The sequence below is a fragment of the Hypomesus nipponensis genome, chromosome 13 (assembly GCF_054491055.1).
Source record: "Hypomesus nipponensis isolate SF chromosome 13, ASM5449105v1, whole genome shotgun sequence".
NCBI classification, from domain to species: domain Eukaryota; kingdom Metazoa; phylum Chordata; class Actinopteri; order Osmeriformes; family Osmeridae; genus Hypomesus; species Hypomesus nipponensis.
Window position 1 is genome coordinate 6,803,736 of NC_140373.1, and position 22,821 is coordinate 6,826,556.

The window sequence follows — 22,821 nt, forward strand, 5'->3', positions numbered from 1 at the left end:
ACAGAAACACAAAAGAGAATGAGCATAAATGATTAACCAGAAACATGTTTTTTCCGTGGCACTGAAGGGAGTCAGCAGCAGTTTCCAACTACATCAACGTCATTCTTCTGGTCGTATGAACAAGCATTGTGCTAAACTGGCCTACTCTCTCTCTTTCTGTTCCAAAGAGAACTATATGAGTCTCCATACCTATAATCTAGATCCTATGACAAACAAAGGGATCAAAGTTGGATAGCTAATGCCTAGAGATGTGTACTAGGTTTAAGAAGCCCTGTTGAATGTTAGTGAGATGTTTTGGTTTATTATGGAGTTTTGTGAAAAAGCATAATGATCCTTTATGCCGTGGGCTGACAAGGTCAGTTTTCCCTGGTATGACATCCTGCTGAAATGTGTGTTCTGTTGACGTTTGTCCCTAAAAACCCATTTGGAAATAGCAGTGTGTTTATATAATCATTATGTAAACTGGTAAACTCACATTTGAGGAATGATATTTACTCTATTTACAGTTGCTACAGTCACTCAAAAACATATATCACACTTCCCCCTCAGCATTAAATACAAATAAATTGTGCTTTTTCTCAAGACTCAAGAAAAAAATATATGTTGTGTCAATATGATCTTACCCACAAACAATACCTACATACAACCACAACCGTTTAAATGCATTTCAAGCAGCATTTTAACAATTATGATACCGTTATAATACCCATGCAATGACAGTTATATTGCTCTCTACCAATTTTGTAGTATTCAAAATATTTGTCTTTAGCCAATAAACTGCAGTTTCAACTCATCACCACAAGGTGGGGAAGTACCCATCCTGAAACATGCCCAATCTGGGGAGTAAACATTGCCATTAAGATTACAAAAATCAGTTCGACACAGCTATTCATAGCACACTCATTCCCAATCCCCATAAGTATGCATATGAATTGAATAGCAAAGGACAACATCAAACAGCTGATCAGACTATCAATTATGTATGAAAATGTTATCTGAAAACGCTAAGGGATGCATCATTTGATAGTTTTTCATAAAAAAAGAGAGCTACAAAATATAAAGGGAGACGTCATAGTGGAATAAGAGAGGAAGCAAGGAAGCAATGAAAAGGAGAAAGGGAAGGGGGGGTAGGAAGAACAACAAAAAGAGACATTGTTAAATGAAGCTCTGCTACTCCCCTTGAATGGCTGTCAAGTCGACCCCTGAGCTAACTCTGCTTGGCCCAATAAAGAGCCAGCTGTAAGGGAATACCAATATCGCGCTCCTCTGACATTCTGAGGCTTTCAAATTTAAATGACCTCATTCTTTCCACGGCACGCAAATCCATTAACTGTCAACAGCCAGGTTTAATTATTAAAATTGTGGAATAACAATATGCAACGAGCTTGCTGTGTGCTCTATGTTCATTCTGTGAAATTCCCTGCTGTAGTTTAAGGTTTTTATTGGGATGAGGAATTTGCTTTCTAATTCACTCTAAATGAGGTCCAAATTCCTCTGTAATGATTTTAAACACATTAAATTAAAGGGCTAGGTCTTCAAGCCAAGTGCCTTGGAACATTTTAACTGAACTCTCTCTCTCTCCCTTCTTTGTTGGCATCCCAATATAAACACAGTTCAAGTTTTTTTGCAGGCTACTCCCTGGTCACGGAGCATAAATATGTAGATGAGAAACAACATCAATAGGGGAGTTGATAAAAGATAACTACTAAAACGTTGGCACTAATGCTAATGCTAGGCTTTGAGAATGACTGTTAATATCCAGTTGAAGAACTAGCTGGGCTCAGAGTGGAAGGTAGCTATTACAGAACACTGTGTTAATGGCTGGTGCATGTCCGTTTCAAATACTTGGGTCAACATGTTGAAGTAATCAATGAGTGTGTACTGCAGGTTGGCCAATACATGCAGTAAATATACACACAAATATACACACACATACACACACACACACACACACAAACCTAGATACACACAGACATGTTGGAATCTGTGCTGCTTCAACAAACCCCATCTGACTTACAACCAAACAGTTCCAACATTATCATGATAAGGACACAATCAGGCCCTTGGTTATATTGTCATCTTCAGTCTACATTATCCCAGTCAGTCATTGCGCTCTTATTAGAGCAACCAAGTGACATCATCTGACTCTAGTAGCTTTGTAAATCAACATGCAAATTAGCTACGATAAACTAATTAGATCAATCGGGAATCCAATTACAGTTGTCTCATCTCTGGAACGCCTACAGTGTCACACAGCTTCACCATCCTCCTCCTCACATCATCAAAGTAAACCCACAATAAAACACAAGTTTAGTATTCCAAACCAAATGACAAATAGATATATGAAATACCAACAATAATCTAATGGCATTTCAAACAGAAGGATTCAGTATGATAAATTAGGGATTAGCGAGGGATATTATGGTATAACAATGTTACATTTCTCCTTGGGTTTTTTAACAAGATAGAAGTACCTGCCAGGACTCTATTATTTTTACAGCAGTGAGTGGCATCCAACGCCGTCTCTAATCTCTCAGGGGGGAGGGAACAGCTGAGCCAGGGCCCCGGAGTGGGGGGCACACTCTCACAGTCAGCCACATCATTAAAATATACTTAAAGGTACCGCCTTAAAAGCTGTCACGGCCACCCAAGGGTTCTAGAATGTGCTCCCTCATGCATGGCCTGCTGGAATTTAGAGCAAACATTAATTCCATGGGGAGGGGAAAGATGGAAATCAATAAAGCACTGGGCAGGAATTGATGTGTCTCTTTCTCTGCTTCCATCGCTCTGTCACTCTCCCGCTTTTAAACATGAGAACACGGGGAACTGGCATTGGCCAGTTGAGAAAAATGAAATGATACAATCATGCAGTTTGTAGCAGCAAAAAATCCATTGCTGTCTTTGTAAACACTGTTTAGCATATGCCCACTTTGGAAGTGTGATATACCTCCAAACGGTAGTCAGAGTTGGAATATCTCTATGGTAGAGATAATCTAATAAGGATTTGTAGCACTGTGATGTGCTGAAAAAGAGAAAGGGAGAATGTGGCTGAAAAAAGGTTCCTCTCCACCAACGGTGAGTCTTCAGTCTGGGTTCTGGACTTAACACGCATTTGTGCGTGTCAGCTGAGTGGAGAGAGCAACATCAGACAAGAAATAGGACTCAAGAATAATGAATAGATCAAAGACAGGGAAATGGTGTGCTGCAAAGTCTGAAGGTCAGAGACCTCATTTTGACATTAAACACAGAGAAAACAGAGATAAGAAACAGCAGCTGGTATGCAGAAAAGTGGGCGTATGAATACTAAAGGCAGTCTATTTATGGTCTTCACAGCTTTCTTCTTAATCTAAAGTGATGAATGCACAGCAGGTAAAAAAGAGTCATACATACACAACTGCAATAGAATAATCAATCTCAATCAATACAGGAGTGTGTGAGGAGATAATGTAAATAAAAATATAAGATATTAATGAGGAAATTTAAGGTAACACTTGATCTGCTGATTAGGATTAAGACATGCCAATGATAAATCCTTCTATTTTACCCAGAAGAAAGAGAAGCAGTTTAAGAGAGAAAGAGAGAGAGAGAGAGAATGACAGTGAGAGAGAAAAGGCAACCGCCTACTTCAAGGTTATGGCTGTCATCTTTCATGACCTCATTGTAATATTTTTTTGCGTGTATTTCTCATTGCAAATCTCTAGATGTGGTTTCATAAATAGAACGGAAAACAGTTAATAGAAAACGCAGGGAACTAAACGGATTGCTAGGTATTGATTTGCAGCCCTTTTATTGTGAGCGGTTCCCATCCTTGATAAAAGCCGATTACTCATGTTGTTTTGTTCAAAGCGATCTGTTGTGGTTGAGCTATTGTGTGAAGATTAGTCCTTATCACAAGACTCCCCCAGGATGCATCTACTGCTGCTCTGATTATCTGCTCAGGTTTATAAGATGGTTTTAAACGGACCACTTTATAAGGCTGATCTCACATAAAAACCAAAGGGCAAGTTATTAAATGGCCATCTTCAAAGAGTGAGTGCATACTGAACATAGAGTTTTTACTGGTTTGGTTTACCCTTTCTGTTAAACGGGAAAAAGTGTAGCGACCCAGATCAAGGCCCGGAGAACTTGTTTCACAGAAATGAGGTCCCTTGTAAAAAGCCAAACATCCACATTCCCCTCTCTGCGGTCTGTGGGACTGTGTGTGTGTGTGTGTGTGTGTGTGTGTGTGTGTGTGTGTACTAGCTCTGCACCAATGGTCCCATGAAAAAGCCACTTCTTTTGAAATCCTAACTAAAAGCTGACTGACACACACACACACACAAACACACACACACACACAGTACACTAAAACACAAACTACAGTCCCGGGCCTGCTGCTTGAAACATTAGATGTGACAGGGACCAGTACTGTATAACCCAGCATCTCATCTTGGTTATGCAGCTCTTTCCACCAAAGCAAGAGGGGAAGTGGCTTCATTTGATGACCACTCTTCTCACAGCTGCCAAGGGGAGTCATCAGCACATCCATACTCAAAGTATGTTTTGTTCAAAGTGCTTTGGACACCAATAATTTGTTGCCGCCCCAAGATATTGTTGGATTGTATTGATCTAACTAGAATGCATGGATTGACCTGGCTATGAGGGGCAGACGGATGAACACACACACACACACACACACACACACACACACACACACACAGACACACACTACCCTCCAGTCAGTCACTGGCTGTTTCACATTTCCAAACACATTTTTAAAAGGTCACTTTGGATTGTTTTTTAAACATTAATGAAATACCGTCCTTTGCTACAGGATCTTTGAATGTAGGCACTGATCCATAACACTCATATTGAATGTAGCATATACTCATGTGGATGTATGTGTGTGTGTACACACCCAACCTTTAATTATGCATGTGTGTGCATCCCCTACCTCTCGTAGTGTCTGCGAGTGCAGGTTGCTGCGCTGGTGCTGCCTGGGTTTCCACCCAACTCATCATAAACCTGTTTCCACTGTCGACGTGCTGTTATCTGGGAAAGGAGTGGAAAAGGAGAGGAAGAGGTTATGAAAATAGAAAACATTAGAATGTTACATGCTCTCCTATGTTTTGAACATGCAACATACAGCCAGTGTGAACAATAGATCTACCGTAGGTAGTTGACCTATTCCTGTGTATAGCTGACGTTTAATCTAAAACAAGATATTTTCAATGTGACACAGCAATAGTTCCCCCATCTAAATCATATATTTTTGTATACGTCAATCAGGAAGGTCTCTGTTTCTCTCAGCAATGCTACATGCTACTAGCTACATTTTCAATTAAATTAAATGATTCAGCCACTTTATAAAGCAGCAGAGCGTAGCGCTGAATAGAGTATTTCCATTAATTCAGCAAGGACCCAGCCATAGCTGTAATGACTACAGATTTGGATTTGATCAAACACACCATCTCGCTAGATGAGATCAGCACTCTATGCTACAATGAACCTAAGAGGATAACTACACTGTATGAACAGTGATTTAAATGCACTTTAGTCACATTTAAACCTACCAAAAACATCTGCCAATCTGCCATGCTGTGAATCTTCACAACAGATCCATTAGCCCTCACAGACATACCCAAATTTAGAACATAATATTAGGCATCCATGGAAATGTACATATCCGACATATGTCCATCACTGTCCATGAATAGGACTACAATGCCAAAAGACCAGGTAGCCACTTGTGCAGTTGTAGTGTATTGGAAAGTATACACGGTGTGATCTATCTTACTGCTGCTAGGTTGACGTGTCAGGTTGAACAGGCTGGGTCGGAACAGAATGTGAACTACATTCTAAAAACGGTCTCAGACTAAGGTATTTGCACCAAATAAAGCTGCAGCAATGTCATCCGGTGACTGCAGTTTGTGTTCACGTTGGTGTTTGTGGGAGATGTTTCCTCTGACTGTAACTGGGCCTGAGTCTGGCAGGGACCTGAGAACTCTGTCAGACCCAGTTCAGCGAGCAGCCTATGTTGCTCTTTAATCTGCTCAGTGTGCCTGTGGGATGTCAGCGTTTCCACTGACCTCATCTTCCTGTGCCAAACAGATTTTTAGTGCAACAGACAACTACTTTGTGGTGGCGTTGAGAAGACTGCTGAATATTTAGGGGACATGAACCGTGTCATAATGGTTTGAGTTGTTGTTTTGAGTAATACCATGAAAGAGTTTGACTTTAATCTAACCCCCTAGATTACATTTTATGCAGGCAAAGGAAGTCCTTTACAAGAGCCTCTTAACACGATGGGCCCCAATTCTTCAAACAATGTAATCAGAAGACCAAATACTACTTAAAGAAGAGGAAGAAGAAAGGTTGAATTTTTGAGAAATTAAACATGATCCTGGTTTCCTGTTTCTAGAAATATCTTAATGACGCCTGGCATCCAATTCAGCACCATTCAGTCATACAGACGCTGTCATGTTGTTGTCACATTATACCAATATGGCAAAAGACAATGCTGTCAGGTCACTTCAATAAGTGAAGTGTAACAGGCTCTTCCCTTTATTCCCATTTTTGAAAGATTGTTTTAGGTTGACTGTGTCATGTGGCCAAATGTTATGGTGACTAAGGTTGTGGTTAAACTAAGCAATGTCAACACACAGTTTACCCAATATATTTTCTTTCTGGTTATTGGTAATATTTAACAGTCCAGGGCTGCGTTTCCAGAAAGCAACGTAAGCCTAAATTGATCGTAGAATCCATCGTAGGACGAATCTTAGTTTTACGGGCCGTTCCCAAAGACATCGAAGCTAAAGTGTCTTTTGAAAATTCGTAGCTCTTGAAAGTGCATAGATTAGCCTACTCCTTACGAGCATGTTTGGGAAACGCACGTAAGAAATGTTTAGGTTTTTTTGTGTTTTGTTTTTTGCTCGATCGTTGCTACGATCCATCGTTATCGGGAAACGCAGCCCAGGTTGGTTAACAGCCAAACTATTAGTTAACACATACCGGACAAAATGCAATGATTATGCACACACACAAACACAAAATGAAGTTAAGACAACATCATGACTTACCAGCTCGTACCCCCCCAGTTTCTGTGCAGCTTGAAACATGGTCCACAGATTGACTGTGTGAAAAACAAGGATCATACAGATCAATACCACTATCCAGCCAGGGATTTGTAGGGTTTATAATCATATCAAACAAACACTTTATCCGAAGGTAATTACATCTACTGTCGTAACATTCCTTGAAATAACAGCATTTGGAAATATTATCTCATGAAATAATTCATCAGGATGATAATATACACACTGACACACAAACCTCCTTCTATGTTCGAATACAGGAAGTCTTTGTTGACATGGAACGGAGGACATAGTCACATAGTTCTGGTTAGATGAAAGATTCTAGGTTCTAGTTTAGGGACCCAGAGAATGAATGACAGATAGTCAAATACATTTTACATTTAGCAGACGCTCTTATCCAGAGCAATACGTATAAGCTTTTGCAATATTAGAGTCCAATTTGTGCTACTGTAAATATAGATTACCATGTAGAAGATTTTACATACAGTAGGCTACCTTTTGAGGGCTTATTTTTGCAAGTCTTGGCTTGAACCATGGTAATGCAATTTTCTGTTTGTGCAATTTAGATGACTAAGTATGTCCTGGCAACTTTAATTTGAGTTTAGAGAAGTTAAACTGCTTCTCTATTCACAGCACGGGTGCAGGCAGCTGGATACATCAAATTAGGTCTGGAGAGCTGACAGAGAAAATAACTCTCTCTCTCTTTCTCTCTCTCTCTCTCTCTCCCTCCAGATTCTTTGACCCACTTAACATCCCTGTAGAACAGACCACAGCATTTTTAAGAACACCATATTAGCCTGAGCTCTCTTAGTCCTACAGGTATTGAAGATAACATCAAATACTGCAAGTGTTTTCTGGAATACCGACCCTGTGTCTGTGAGTTATATTTTCATAAAGACAGATGAACCAATGAAATGAAAGCCAGCCTGCCAGACAGCCAAATTGACTGATCGACTGCCGGACAGATTAAACCAGCCTAACAGAGAAGCAATGAGGTTTCCATAAGCCCCAGTGACTTTCTCTACGTACTCTGTTTGAAGCCCAAGTAAGGGATCCTCTCGATGGGGGTCTTCCTCTCCTTCATATATTTGTAGAGAGCCACCAGGAAGGCCTGCTCCTCAGCCCGACACTCGTCTCCTGACCCGCCCTCCAGGGCCTGGGCCTGGGCCTTCTCCTCTGAGGACGAGCCCCTCTTACTGCTGCTACTGCTGCTGCTGCTACTGCCGGCCCTAGACTTGGCTGGCGCTGCTGTCTTACTGTCTGGCTTCACCTGGGGGCACAAGGGAACAAACATAAGCATGGACAGACAGGCAAACAACCATGAAGACAAACGCACACACATGTAAACACACAAACACACACACCCTAACCCACTCAACTGCCATCATATTTGACACAGCTATCTGCCCATCTGTTCCAGATCATCGCACATTTATTTTCTTCCAACAGAACTGTCAAGGTCACTAGGATAGCCAAATACTAACAGAACCACAGTCAAAAACACTGACTTACAGTTTTACACTCAACCCCCGTAAACAAAATCAACCCTAATTTGACCTTGTTCAAATGCTCCAAACCCTAACTCTGACTCTGGCTAAGCATCCGTAGTCACGCATACTGTCATCTGAGAATCATTTAGCCCCACTGAACAATGTGTGGTTGTGAAGTTCATTATGGGATGTTTATTGGAGAGTTTTGTTTTACAAAACGGTATATTGTACCAATCCCTATGCAGAATCTATTACATGCTTTCGGCTCTTACGTTTCCATTTAAATGGCCTCTGCTGGGGCTGCAGACTACATCACTCAGTGAGAACACCATGATCTGTGGCATATGTGGCCTAAATCTGTGTTCAAACCCCAAATTTCTCTTCGCAGTCAGGGAAACAGCAGCAAGCAGTCCCAACCGTGTTTGCGAAAACATGTTGAGTATGAGCGTTGTTGACATTGGAAGGTAACTGGGGTTCTTCCTCTTCCACCATAGTTTGACAGCGCAGTGGATGAGGACGTCAGAGGCGCTAAGGCGCTAACGATGTGGCAGTACCTTGACGGAGGCCTTGCCCTCAGTGCTGCCAGCCTCCTTGCCCACCAGAGTGCCCTGCCCCAGGGACTCTCGTCGCTGTGACACTGACGGTTTCTTCTTCCGTGGCCGCCCCTTCAGGTTTGGAGCTGAGGGAGGAAAAGCAGAAGGTGTGTCAGTTGATTCATCCGGTGAACGGCTATTTAGAGTCAGCTATTGTGTTTTTTCCGGGTTTTTTGAACAATACCTTTGCGTGTTTTTTTTTTTTTTTTTACATTTTCCCTTATGTTACAGTATCTGTTTAGCAGGGTCAAGAGAATCAGCAGAGGATAAGCACCCAATTATTGTCAGTGTTATGAAAATCACATTGTGTCAGAGGAATCACACAGCAGCTGTGTCAGCAGTAGTGTCAGCTTGTAAAGCAAATCCTGGTTTCAACATATGCAGAGAAATGGGAGCAGTGTTTCACCAGTCATGTTGCCTATAGGCTATACAAACAGAACATAAACAACCCAGCCTTTATCCATCTCGGCTCCACTGATAATATGAGACACACTGTATACATGTTAGAACCTATCCCCCTGAAAACACCCTTATACTGTTACTCTGTCTCTCTGGCAGGAGCCTCTGATAAGATCTGCTTCCTTTATTAAAGTGTTTACCTGCTAACTGAAGCAGATTGTGTTTTTCTCAGAGTGGAATTGACCAGGGATCAGATTTCCTCCCCCCTCATCCTCCGATCTCTGCAGATCCCAACCCCCCTTCCCCCCAATCCTCCCATCAAACAGAAAGACCTCTTTGTCTTCGTCCAATAGAGAACCACCATGAAACAATCTACCCAATCACCAGTCGGACATGACAGCCGCTAGTGGCTGATCAAACAAGCAAGCCATTGATGATATGAGATGAAGATTAGATGTGTTCCATTTTCCACCCTTTCCCCCTTAAGTGTACCGTACACCGTGACCAGATCTACAATTAGATGGGCATAAACTTTGACTTTCATACCAACTTGTTCTTTTTGACATCCATGATGTGCAAGTGGACATTGGAAGACAGATGGAGGTAGAGGGACAAAGCAGGGTCAGACTAGTCAAGTAATTAACACTAAATAAACTGCAACTGTAAAAAAGCACAAATACTGACAAGCAGGTGCAATGATGTGAGTCCAAAGACGTGTTTATTCTCTCCCTGTGGTGTGCTGCGGGTGATTGAATCATGCTGAGGGTTAGCGTTAGCTGTGGGCTAGTTCTCCTCACTGCTCAGCTCCACCCCTGCTGGTGAATCAACACTACAGAGGAGCCAGCAGTAAAAGACAAATCACCATAGATCACTTCTGGTCTGCACCAACTCAATATCGTTATAACCTTTCTGTGAGCGATTTTACAAAAAAGACAGAAAAGTGATTCAGAGACTAACTGAAACCATGTGGTTAAAAAGAGCAAAGTGAGCCGCTTGTCACCTTGGCAACAGCTAGGGGTTGTTTGTTTCTTGTTTCTGTGTGACAAATACGTCTATGCAGACCCCAGAGATCTCAGTGGCTGAGCAACAAGAAGATTTCTCTGGAGTAGGGAAAAAAATCAACTTTTTTCGAATATAATTTTATCTTTTAAATTATAGGAATGCTCTTTAACAGTTCAGCCCTTATTCTCACCCTTACTTCTTTGCCAGTACTATATTGCTATGGATTCCTGGTCAGTGAGTAATGAGTTAGTCATCATTACTGAAGTACATTAGTCCTCTGTTCCCCTCCACAGTGTTGTTATTATAGACTCAACCTTCCTGGCTCTCTGAGAACATACTTTCCATTCTTACAAAAGTCCTATTTCAAAGGAGTCGGGACCAGCTTTAATATGATGTTTACAGTAAAAGGCCCAAGCATTACAAAAGGCTGGGGACTTACAGTCAGAGTCACATGCTGTACAAAGAACATCTGTCTACTCTCTCCACCACAGCAAATCATAGTGTGAAATTGCCAAGAAAAAAAAAAAAATGCCAAAAGAGAGGGGGAAAGAAAAACTAAAAGGAGTTTTTATTTGTATTTTTTATAACGAAAATTGACCATTTGTAGCATCTGAATGATTGGATCTGTAATGTGTCCTTTGGCATACGGAGCAGGTCATGTGCTTGGAGTCCTGCATGCTGGTGTTGGGCCTTAGTCCGGGTCTGGCAAGGCAGAGCGAGAGCAGGGTGTAAAGGAAGATATTTGGCAGAGAGGTGTTTTAGCAGTGGAGGTTTTTGGCTTCATATTGGCCAGTTATCATCTGCTGGGGCTCTCCCAGCAGCAAGGGCCCATCACTCACTTATAAGCACATTAGAGACAGGCCAGGACACCAAAAGACTGGCTGCTCCACACAACAGCTACTCTCTCTCTCTCTCTTATACCACCCCTCTCACTCTCTATCTCTCATTTTCTCTCTCTCTCTCTCTCTCTCTCTCTCTCTCTCTCTCTCTCTCTCTCTCTCTCTCTCTCTCTCTCTCTCTCTCTCCCCCTATCACATCTGTTCCACCCCTCTCACTCTCTATCTCTCATTTTCTCTCTCTCTCTCTCTCTCTCTCTCTCTCTCACTCTCTATCTCTCATTTTCTCTCTCTCTCTCTCTCTCTCTCTCTCTCTCTCTCTCTCTCTCTCTCTCTCTCTCTCTCTCATGCTCTCTCTCTCTCTCTCTCTCTCTCTCTCTCTCTCTCTCTCTCTCTCTCTCTCTACATACAGTACATCTATATCAAACTATTTGTTCTCCCTTCACGCACAGACACAGATTGGCACACACACTCTATCCCTCTCCATGAGCTGGATGGAGGGAGTGGTGCTTGGCTTGCACAGTGCCGTAGCACTGTGTCACCGTTCAGGAGTGCCAGCCAAGAGAAGAAAGAGAGAGAAAACTCCCGCTCTCGCTGAGAAAAGAACCTCTCAAATGCTTCCAGAAAGGTGACCTCTAACCCTCTTTCTCAGTTTTTCTCTCTCCCTCTCTCTCTTTCACACTCTCTTTTTCTTCCACTGGCATCAAGTAACAGGCTGTGCTTAGCTTACAGTTAAGCAAGGCATTACAAGCTTTTAGGCCTTTCAAAACAACCTTGTTGTGGATTTTCTTTCCCTAGTGCCCTTATCTTGACATTCTCCAATTGTGACTCTACTTTCAAAGCCTCTCAGAAAAAAAGAAAGAAAAAAAAAAAACATTTTGAAGCTTGAAGATAGACTAGGTGTACCGTAGCTAGGAACCTTCCATGCTTTATTACAGTAAGGACTACTCTACAATGGTGTAAACCCAAGCGGCTGTGGTTGGCCCTTTCCGCCCTATCAGCTATCTGGGCAGCATTCCTGTGGTGGTGTTGTCTTTGAGGGGAGAGGTTTGTTTGAAGCCTCTTGGTAGAACTGCCGCCAGTTTGGCTCAGCCAATCACAGCCTAGTCCAGACTCCAGGGAACACTCACAGGGGAACAAATGAAACAAAATGAACAACTTCAAATAAAACGCTGTTTGCACTCTCTCTCTCTCTCTCTCTCTCTCTCTCTCTCTCTCTCTCTATCAGTTTGTCCTACTCCACACTTATATAGTACTGGATGTGGCAATTGCACTCAAATCCAATTTTTATTACATGGCTAAAATAAACAATCTGTGATTTTTAAATCTTCAGGCTGTAGGTTTGGATCGGAGTCAAACTATCTGCTGATTACATTTCCACTTCCCACTTGGGCCTTCACACACTCAAAGTAGCCCAAAAGCAAGAACTCCAAGAGCTAGAGTAACAGGATCATCCTACCCATATGGGCTGGTGTTGAGAGTTCTCATCCTGATCACATGAGATTGTGACTAAACTGCTAAACTGAACACCTGAAAAAATATATCTTGATACAGGACATAATCCTGAAAAGTTTCTTTTTCTCTTGATCTACCTATCCATCCATCCATCCATCCTCTCTCTCTCTCTCTCTCTCTCTCTCTCTCTCTCTCTCTCTCTCTCTCTCTCTCTCTCTCTCTCTCTCTCTCTCTCTCTCTCTCTCTCTCTCTCTCTCTCTCTCTCTCTCTCTCTCTCTCTCTCTCTCTCTCTCTCTCTCTCTCTCTCTCTCCCCCTATCACATCTGTTCCAGGAATTGCTGTAACTATTCCATTGCTCTCCAGCTATGATCAGTGGCTCTGCTTGGATCCAGTCATTCATTATGCAGCTCAGTCCTCCTCGTCTCTCGCAGCCCTTCATCTCAGTTTGCCTGTTTCATTAACGCCAATTTGTCCACATTCTGCAGACCCACAACCCAGAGTATGACTACTGATTATTCGTACATTCTCCCCTTGTCCATAAGTTAATAAAATACACAGTAGAAAGAAGTGGTCTATTATGGGGCTTGGGGCTGACTGTGTGATGTAAAATATAGGATTCTGAGAAGCAAACCAGTCGTATGTTCAGCATGCATGACAAGAACATTAAACATGACAAAATGTTATGTCAGGTCCATTTCTGATTTGGGGGGATTATTGACGTTCAACTGACACCATCCAAGCTGGCTCGCAGCCATCAGAGCACACATCCTGCTCTCAGCTGGCTTCTGTCACACTGTGTCGGAGAACCGCTGGCCAAGCTGCACTGTCAGTGGTTGGTCATGGATGTTTAATGGATCGTATGGATCCTGTACATGTGGGAGGATATCTGTCTGAATGAGGAGCAACAGAGAGGGATCACTCTGTCACTTTGGGTGTGTTCACCTATCAAACACGGCACCATCTGCACCAGAGACAGGCACACGTAAAACCTGCCTCTGTTCAATGTTATTCTTTCTTTATTGGACTTTGTTTTCTTCTCTCTTACCCTTCTGCAGCATCCTCCCCTTCTATCTGCATCTAAATCATGACTACTTTCTCTCACTCTCTCCCTCCCTCTCTTCTTCTCTTTCCCTCTCTCTCTGTCTCTCTCTCCGTGATTTAACACAGGGCCAGGCAGCAGATGGGGGTGTGAGGCGCAGAAGGAACAAAAACACACACAATGAATAAGTGATCCCGTCGTCGCCCTCACTAAATAATACCATAGCGTGTGTTCCTACATTCCCCCATCTGAAACAGCAACTGTTCTCTCCTTTAGATTACGCACTCCTCAGAGACTGATTCAGAGATGACAGAAGAGTTGTCACAAGCCTTCTGTGTGAGTGTGTGTGTGTGTGTGTGTGTGTGTGTGTGTGTGTGTGTGTGTGTGTGCGTGTTTGTGTGTGGTTGTAGTTGCAGTTTTATGAAGGGGTTGACAATGCAAACAGATTGGCTGAACAATGAGTCAATGTCACAGTGTATGTGTGTATGTTTGTGTGTGTGTGTGTGTGTGGGGGTTATGCAGCGTGAGTGTGCAGATGACGTGGAGACACCAAGGTCAGATGCTAATTTAGGAGAGAGCTGGTACAGACACACTGCATCGCTTAGGGCTGCAGTAAGGACACAAAAAGACACTTGGACCAGAAGTCTCCCCAAACTGTACACACACACACGTCCTCACTAAGCTGACATACATTTCATTAGTGTGTGTATTTACAGCATGTCACTCATCAAGTGCTTAGTCAAACACTGTGTTGTGTTTTTCCAAAAAGGTAGCATCAGCCTGGGCTGGCTAACTCCCCACATTGCACCGTCATTTCTCCAGGAGAACCTCAGATGACTTATTTATACCTGGATATTCTCAAATCAATCAGACTCAGAGTGACTCACAGGTGCATCCATCTCTTGCAATATTTATCTGTGACGGACACTCACAATCGCTGCTGCCCCTTCAGAGATATAAGAGCTCAAATGTGTCAAGGAGTCAATTTTGTGGCCATCTGCTCTAGGTGCCGTGGGCTATTCAATGTTTCACCTTGATCTGAAACTCTGCTGTGGTAGAGAAGCACTCAGGACAATAGGGAGAAACAAGGCAGGGTCAATAACAACCAGAACTGTGAAATTACTGTTCCAATGAGGAGGAAAAATAAAGGGCCAATCCAATTATGAACACCTCTTTCTTCAGCCTTTGTTCTTTCTTGTCCGTTGCAGATCTGCTTAAATCACCAAAGGGATCAGCTTATTTCAGTCAGCTGACATTATTAACTCATGACCAGCTATCATTTGATCATTACCAAACATCCAATAAAAACATGGCTCAGGACTCTGGCTCTCTCCTCCTTCCATCCCTCCAGTTGCTGAGCAAAAGTTTAAAAAATTAAATCTTGTAATTTAACACTCTTGTGAAAATAGGACTTGCTATTTAAAAGATAAGGCTGAGAATAAATGCTGGCTTGCAGGAGGAGGAATGTGGTTGAATTATTTATAGGCAAAGTATTGGTTTGAGTGTGCGCAATGACAGCCATGCGCCCTCTAGTGTCACTACGATGTATTACGATCAAAACATCCCACCAGTGATGACCTCAGATGCTAGTTATACAGCATGCATTGAGACACTGTCATGTGCATCTGACCTATGATGAAAAGAGCAAAATATTGATGAATCTCTCTAAATCCGACAAATCAAATAATCAGTGATGATGTCTGCTGTGTTGGATGTTGTGTCAGAAAATCAGCATGGCTCTCTCAGTACATTGCCTTTTAACGGTGATGACAAATGACAAATTGATTTGAAGTCAATGTCAAGCTGGCATCCCATCCCTAATAATACAATCCCGTTACTGATTAAATGGCATAAATAAAAACACAAACAAACAACATGAATATGTATTCTCGTGATAAACAGTGCCACGTTCAAGAGCGATGTTGTAAAATGTCCATGAATGTTTCATAGCAGGGGGGTGAGGATGAGTCCTGGCTGCATGAGGAGGGCTGTGATGATAATCCATGCAGGGGGATAATCAGGCCATACTGGTGTACATTCATCAAAACAAATGGCAAGGTTCTCCGTCAGTAGGGACAAGGAAAAACACAGTAGACATTAGCATCAAAACTGCTGATGCAACGGCACTACCCCCGGCGATGTGTAGGTGTAATCAGTCTGATAGGTTGTGTTGTGGAGGAGGAGTAAACAGGTGAGAGGAAAGAATGCAAGAATGGATAAAAGGAGAGAGGACAGTCAGTGTAGACAGGCACATGGCCAAGCAGGCAAAGGACAGGCGTGTCACCTCACTCAGCTACAGTGAGAGTTGCCTGAGAATTGAAAGTCAGTACGAATGCAGAAAGAAACCATTTCCACATCGGCTCCTGAGGTACCCACCATGGTTATCAACGATTCTCTTTAGAATCTTCCAATTTGTGTGTGCATGTGTATGTTGGAGGGGGGTTAGCCACTAATCACCATCACACACAGCAGAAAATAACCTTTTCTAGGAGGTCCCCATGACAACGGGCAGCCAGTGGTGCGTATATATTTACATGAAACTTAATACAACTTTGAAGCCAGCACAGAGCTGCTGCTCTGCGGGCCAGATCTGAGAGCATGCCTGTTGGGGGTCTTCTTCCACTCATTACACAAACACACACGGAGTGAATACTAACACCTCCTTAACAAGTATTAGCAAACGGAAAAACAAGATAAACCTAGCACAGATGAGATCCGGCAGCACTCTGTAATCGCCTATCTCGCGCCCTCAGAGAGACGGACTACACTCAGAATGTAAACTCACTCCATCTTGATGTTGTGGTGGAGTATTCCCCATTGTAGAGTCTCTCTTTTTGATCTCTGTATGTCTATGTTGCTCCTCCTGCAATGTGACATCTCTCTGAAGAAAACTTTGAGACAGAGAACAGCACTGTGTCATGTGCAGAATCTGGCGGTATGTCATCAAAGCTATCGGAATCTGCTGTTTACTTTTCAACCTGCGAGCCAGTTTCTTTGTGTGATGTATTTTTCTTTGTTATTGTGGTGTTCCAATACAAGCTTTTCAAATCAAACCTTACTATGCAGTTTAGGTTGCAGACATAATCTATGTATCTGTCCATGGATACAATCTCAATAGGCACAAATATAATGATAAGACACTTGTCCACTATTTCTAAGAGAAAAAGTATTTCTGTTCAACCTCAGATCCCCCTCCAACAACCCATCTCCTAATAGCCCCTCCTATCCTCACCAGCTCCACCAATCAGAATGTCTACTGCCCTTCTGTCTCCTTCTACTTATGACATTCCAACCTTTCAGCCCATTTACGTGGCCTGAATCAGCAATTCTCCTTCTCATTCTTTATCTCCCCATCTCTCTTTCTCTCTTTGGAAAGATCATCCTAGTCACTGAACTATTAAGCGGCAAAATCTTGGAGGATGACAGTTTTATTGCCATAGAAGACGTATGCCATTTGTCTTCTATGCAAATCAGATGTTGTGGAATCGGCCATCACCATTGGCCAACAGTCGCTGGCTATTTGCATATTTCATCAGTGTGCATGCATATTGATGAATAGATCATTCTCATGAGTTCTCAAGCTACACGTAATATACCATGAGATATACCCAATATATTATTACATAATCATAAGATTATCCATCTTTATACTGTAACACATAATTACAATCAATGTCATCTGCGTCAAAGAGAGAGAGAGAGAGATGGGGGAGGGAGAGAGGGAGAGATGGAGGAGGGAGAGAGAGAGAGAGCTACAACCACTTCCGTTTTTCCAGGAAGACTACTTAATACAGTCTCTGAGAATAAACATGTTCACATCCAGCTTGCTTAAACAGTACTATATCCAAAGAAGGGACATCAACATGGAGGTGCTTAGCGGGATACACTAAACACCCCTGCACACCAACACAGCTAGTATCAAGCCACCACTCTATCGAGAGCAGCAAAATCTGAAACAACATCATGTTTTTGAGTGTGAAAATGCATCACTCACAATTATCTGTCTTTTGAAAGCTTTCAATTGCCTGAAGTTTCAGTCAGGGTAATTTGGTGCATTTCTCCGCAGGCACGTCACTACTGAAAGATGCAAACTTCAGCATCCTGTAATGATCCAATCTCTCTAACAATAACACACAGTATAGGCCCAAAGTGGAAGACACCCGAGGCCCAGCAAGGCTTTATGCTGTGTTTAGGTCTATACCAAAATGCTGCTCTGTGTTTTCCACATGGCACTGTGGGTCAATATTGTCTCCAGTTATGCTACAAGTCTGAACTTGTGAGTACTGAAGATCAGTGAAGGTATGAAGGTCTCCTATGACAGCTACATACTAGATAAACACCATCTGTTTTCAGAGTAGAGGAGCAGTGACACAGTTATTCTGCAATAGACCACTGTACTGTCACAGGGAGTACAGTGTTTTAACAGGGAGCTCTGAAACTGGGGGGATGTCTCTCAAGACCTTTAAAAACAGCAGGTAAAAGAGAAAAGCCATATATAAAAACTAGCTTGACAGTATGACAACCACAGTAATCGTTTCATAATCACCTGACCCTTATAAGGAAGTGCTCGACCACGATAGCACAGTCACTCACAATAAGGAAATTACTCCTTCAGGATATGTCATAATCATTTCTGTGTTCCTGCACGCTGTAAAAGCTCAAAGGTGTCTCAATGAGAATTTTGATAACAATTCTAAATCCCCTGACCCCCACGTCTCCTTACTCAGCACCTGAGTGATGACACACATAGACCTTGCTGGCAGTTCTGAGAACATTATATATATTTCATCAGAATCTCTCTTTCCTTCTGCCCCAGCAGTTTTACAGCTCTGGTCTCCTCTATGTCATTACCTGGTTACATATTACAACATATAAAATGCCTAGTCAGGGAACTCAGCCAGCCTAACAAAAAAACAAACTTGGCATACTTACCAAGTAAGAAAGTACGGTAAGTAAGTAAGTAAGCAAATAACCAACTAAATAACTAACTTACCAGTAGCGGTCATACTGCAGCACAATACAGCTATAATAATATTTATAACTGTATATATTGTATTCATAATATCTGGTTAGGAAAAGTAGTACCTGTTGTTTTTTTTTCAAATGTCCTAAGGCCCCACTAAGGAGCAGTTGACACACTCACACTGATACATGCAGAGTACTTATTTTTGGATGGAAATGACATGAGACTCTAGTAATGACTTTTGAGGTGCAGTGCGGAAACTAATTGTTTAACACAACTGAAGAGCTATTGAGACAGCCATCGTCCCCCTGCGCTCTTCAAAATGGTGGTTTCTATTATTTCTGCATGAATGCTAGTGTGCTATGCTGCACCAACCCCCAGAGCTCAGGCTGACAGGGGCTTCAGTGGAAAAAAACAACCCTTTACTTCTGTCATCATAATAAATATGAAACACATACAGTATTAAAAGAAACAACACAGATTGGTTTTAAACCAAACACACTGTGTTTATTATCCCATTTCTTCGAGAATACGTTTTTCCTTTTCCAAAAGCGTCTCCAACCACTCTGGGTAATGGCAGTTAATTATGGTGAAACACAACACGCAGCTCATTGGTCCCTCGGGTCATTGATATGTCAACGTGGTATGCAGAGACAAACGGTGGTAACAGTGCAATAAAACGCTGAGGATATTAGCAGACAAAGACTGGTATTAGCAAATCTGAACATTTAAATGACTAATGGTAGATAGACAGACGGACTGTGTCATCTAGTATAAGATGTGGCATGCTGTGGTATTCTGTTAGGTTGGGATGTTTCAGTCCCAGAGAGAAATAAAAAGGTTAAGTCTGTTAAAAGGGATTGTGTCTCTGCCTGCATGTCTCTCTATTCTTGAGAGTTCCTCTGCCTGACTGTCTTGCTGCCCCTCTATCCAAAATAAAAGTGCTCTTGTTTTTCTAAGAACTCCCTCTATCTTATCGGTGAGATAAGACACGCAGACTGTTCTTAACACGAGCATACTGTACCGCAATCCGCAAAATAACTTTCCATAGAGATTGTGATTTTGGTTAAAGAAGCGAAGAATAATAAATATGAGAATATTCCTTGGAACAACTATCTCTGGCAGGTGAAGGTAATGTTATTCAGATGGCGTATTGAGATGTCCTCTGTGGCATGCCGTAGCTACTGTAGCAGAAATGAATATGGATAGATAGAATGGATACACTCAGGGAACATCTGCAGGGAACCTTACTGCAGTACCTGGAACACTGTTCTGTGTGTGTGTGAGAGAGAGACTGTGTGTGTGTGTGCTGGGACATATGGGCTGAGCATTTGCAATATATCAACCCCCCCAGGGTCTTCTGTTCGACACACAGCCTGAGCCCTAATCCAAGAGTCATTTAAAACTCATTCATAATGGGAACGTGCAATTCTAGAACACTAACCCTCCATGTTCTAGAATACTAAGTGTCTGTATTCTACTATTTTCTGGTGAATCCAAATGTACTGCATGTAGTCCCCTTTTATGTATGATTGTATATCATGTTTGTGGCACCCTAATGGAGCAGCACAGGTCTTATTCTTAACTTGAGATATGGTTTGTTTGTCATATAAAACAGGAGAAATCTACATTTTGACTGGAACGCTCCTTTAACCTTTCAGCAACAGATCAACAGAGAGGGTTGTGGAAACAGGAAGTCCTGTAGTAAAAAGGGAGTTAAGACCAGATCTCTGACACCAAACCCTTCACACTCCATTTCCCATGATCCTCCAGCCTGTCCATAAATCACAGACCAATAGCGTCTCCCTTGGCTCCAAATAAGGTCAAATGCTGGGACACCATGCTCCAATCTCTGATGGATATTCTCCTTCAGAATCTCTCCACCATCAGCATGGCAGGTTATTCATCATGGAGTGGTTCTTTCATACTATTTTCAGTGAGAAATCTACACTCGCAAATGGCCAAAAGGCGATGAACATATTTTTTGATTCACTGGTTGAGTAAGTCTTGTAAAGCCAGCACCGATACACTCTTGTTTTATAGTGCAACAACACTGCAGTATGTGAAGCAGAGTCAGATGGCTTTCTGATGATGTATGCATTACACCCACTCATTTTTCAACAACACATTGATCATCATGTTCTATACAATTGCAGCAAATGACCTAGTAGGATAGAGCCCCTTCCTCGGTCACCACTGGTGTTTGGATGCATGGGCGATTGTGCAACTGGCTCAAAGGCTCAGCAGAGCTGTCACTGTCGCTCATTACTGAACATCCCTGTCACTGCGGCGACCATGCTGGGGGCTTTGAACCCAGGCACATGAGGGAGCTCTGCTAATAGAACCTTGACCTCTGACTCCTCTTACAACTTCAACCTACATCTCTAGGGGCCACCGCTTACGCCCCTCCTCCCCCCCTCCTCCCCCCCTCCCCCCTTCCCTTGTTGCCCTGGCTAGATGTTTTGGTTTACTCGGGGTGACTGAACTCGCTCCCCTACATTCACACTACACACACACACACACAAAGACACATGCACACACATTGTACAGAATTTCTCTTCTCCTCCCAAGCTGAAACTGAAAAACCAATGCACTATTATGAGAGTTAAACAGATTAATTTTATAATAAGAATATTGCAATTGGAAAAATGTAAATGTGAGCAGTGAGCACGTCACTCAGTCCTCTGTCCAAAGGCTTGTTTATTTGCCTGGTTCATTGGCTATTGTTGAAAGAAGGCAGAGCAAAATCCTCTTTTAAGGATTAATTTGATGTAAAAGCACAAGGCAGCCTTATGTAGAACACTTGCAGTGACATTTAAGCATGTTACATAATGGAAATACTCACAAACATTCAAGCATTCAGTATGTTAGACAGTTAGCTTACTGAATGGGCTGGGCTTACTAACTTCACATACAACAGGGAGTAAATGTAAAGCAAGACAAGTTATGTTTCAGTAAGCGACTAAAAAACATTACAACTTGTTTGTTCAATGAAGTGCTTCTAAATTATTCTAAATTGTGATCTTCCTTTTTTTTGTTGATAAATCTTCACACGTTTTACAAATGATGTCTCTCAACAACACCAACGGATTCATTGAACAAAATATCTCTTTAAAACTAAACTCTCTCCTTAAAAAATCCCTTTTCCGTGGCATGCTGAAAGTTAGACTACACTGTGACGGTGACAGTTCAACTTGTGTTTATTTTAAGGGCAGTGACTTCATTTGCATAATACCAAAGATGAAAATACCAAAGAACAAATAGACGTGCAACACAAGAAAATAGAACAGACCTGGGATCTGTTTCACTTCCAACAGCACATACTGATCATGGGATTCAAGTCAGAAATCACGATCCGGTCAAATGAAAATAATATTGTGGAATAAATATCCGGTTACGGTTTGAGTCTGGTTTTACCGTGAGCCACATAAGCGAACCGCATAATAACATCTTTAAATGTGACACCATCTGTCAACATGTGTTTCATTATGGAGAGGGGTGAACTGACCACGTCTGCCACATTCCGCACTGCCTTATGGAGAGGAACAGTGAGCAACTTTGTGGCAATAGAATCTGTGTGTGCAAAAACATGTGTGTGTTTGTGTGTGGTTGTGTATGTATGTATAATGAAAAATTGAAAAAAAGAGACAGAACAAGAGGGGTTGTTAAAGAAAGATAAAGAGGAATAAGAATAAATGAGAGAAAAGAGAGAGCAAGAAAGAATTGTTGAAAAGAAATAGGACAGGGAAATTGAGAGAGTAAGAAACTGAGAGGACTGTGGGATGTTAAAAGAAACAGAAATATATAATGAAAACTAAGGAATTGGGTCGGTAATGAGGAAGTAATGTTTTCCCTAATGGCGCCTAGAGAGAAAAGTCCTTGAAACACTATTTGCTTTAAAGCTGTTATCAAAAATTTCTCCTGTTTCATTCAAATCCATGGTCTAAGACTCATTAAATGTTTATGGGGAA

General features: G+C 42.0%; 1 protein-coding gene across 1 annotated transcript in view; it reads right to left on the minus strand.

Moving 5' to 3' along the window:
• Window positions 1–22,821, minus strand: part of arid5b (AT-rich interaction domain 5B) — a 61,491-nt gene that overhangs the window by 10,880 nt on the left and 27,790 nt on the right. The window contains exons 5-8 of the mRNA XM_084670931.1: window positions 9,118–9,242; window positions 8,103–8,343; window positions 7,059–7,111; window positions 4,934–5,031 (exon numbers count right to left, since the gene is read on the minus strand). Coding sequence (XP_084527057.1) covers window positions 4,934–5,031; window positions 7,059–7,111; window positions 8,103–8,343; window positions 9,118–9,242 — 517 coding nt within the window. The remainder of the gene's footprint in view (window positions 1–4,933; window positions 5,032–7,058; window positions 7,112–8,102; window positions 8,344–9,117; window positions 9,243–22,821) is intronic.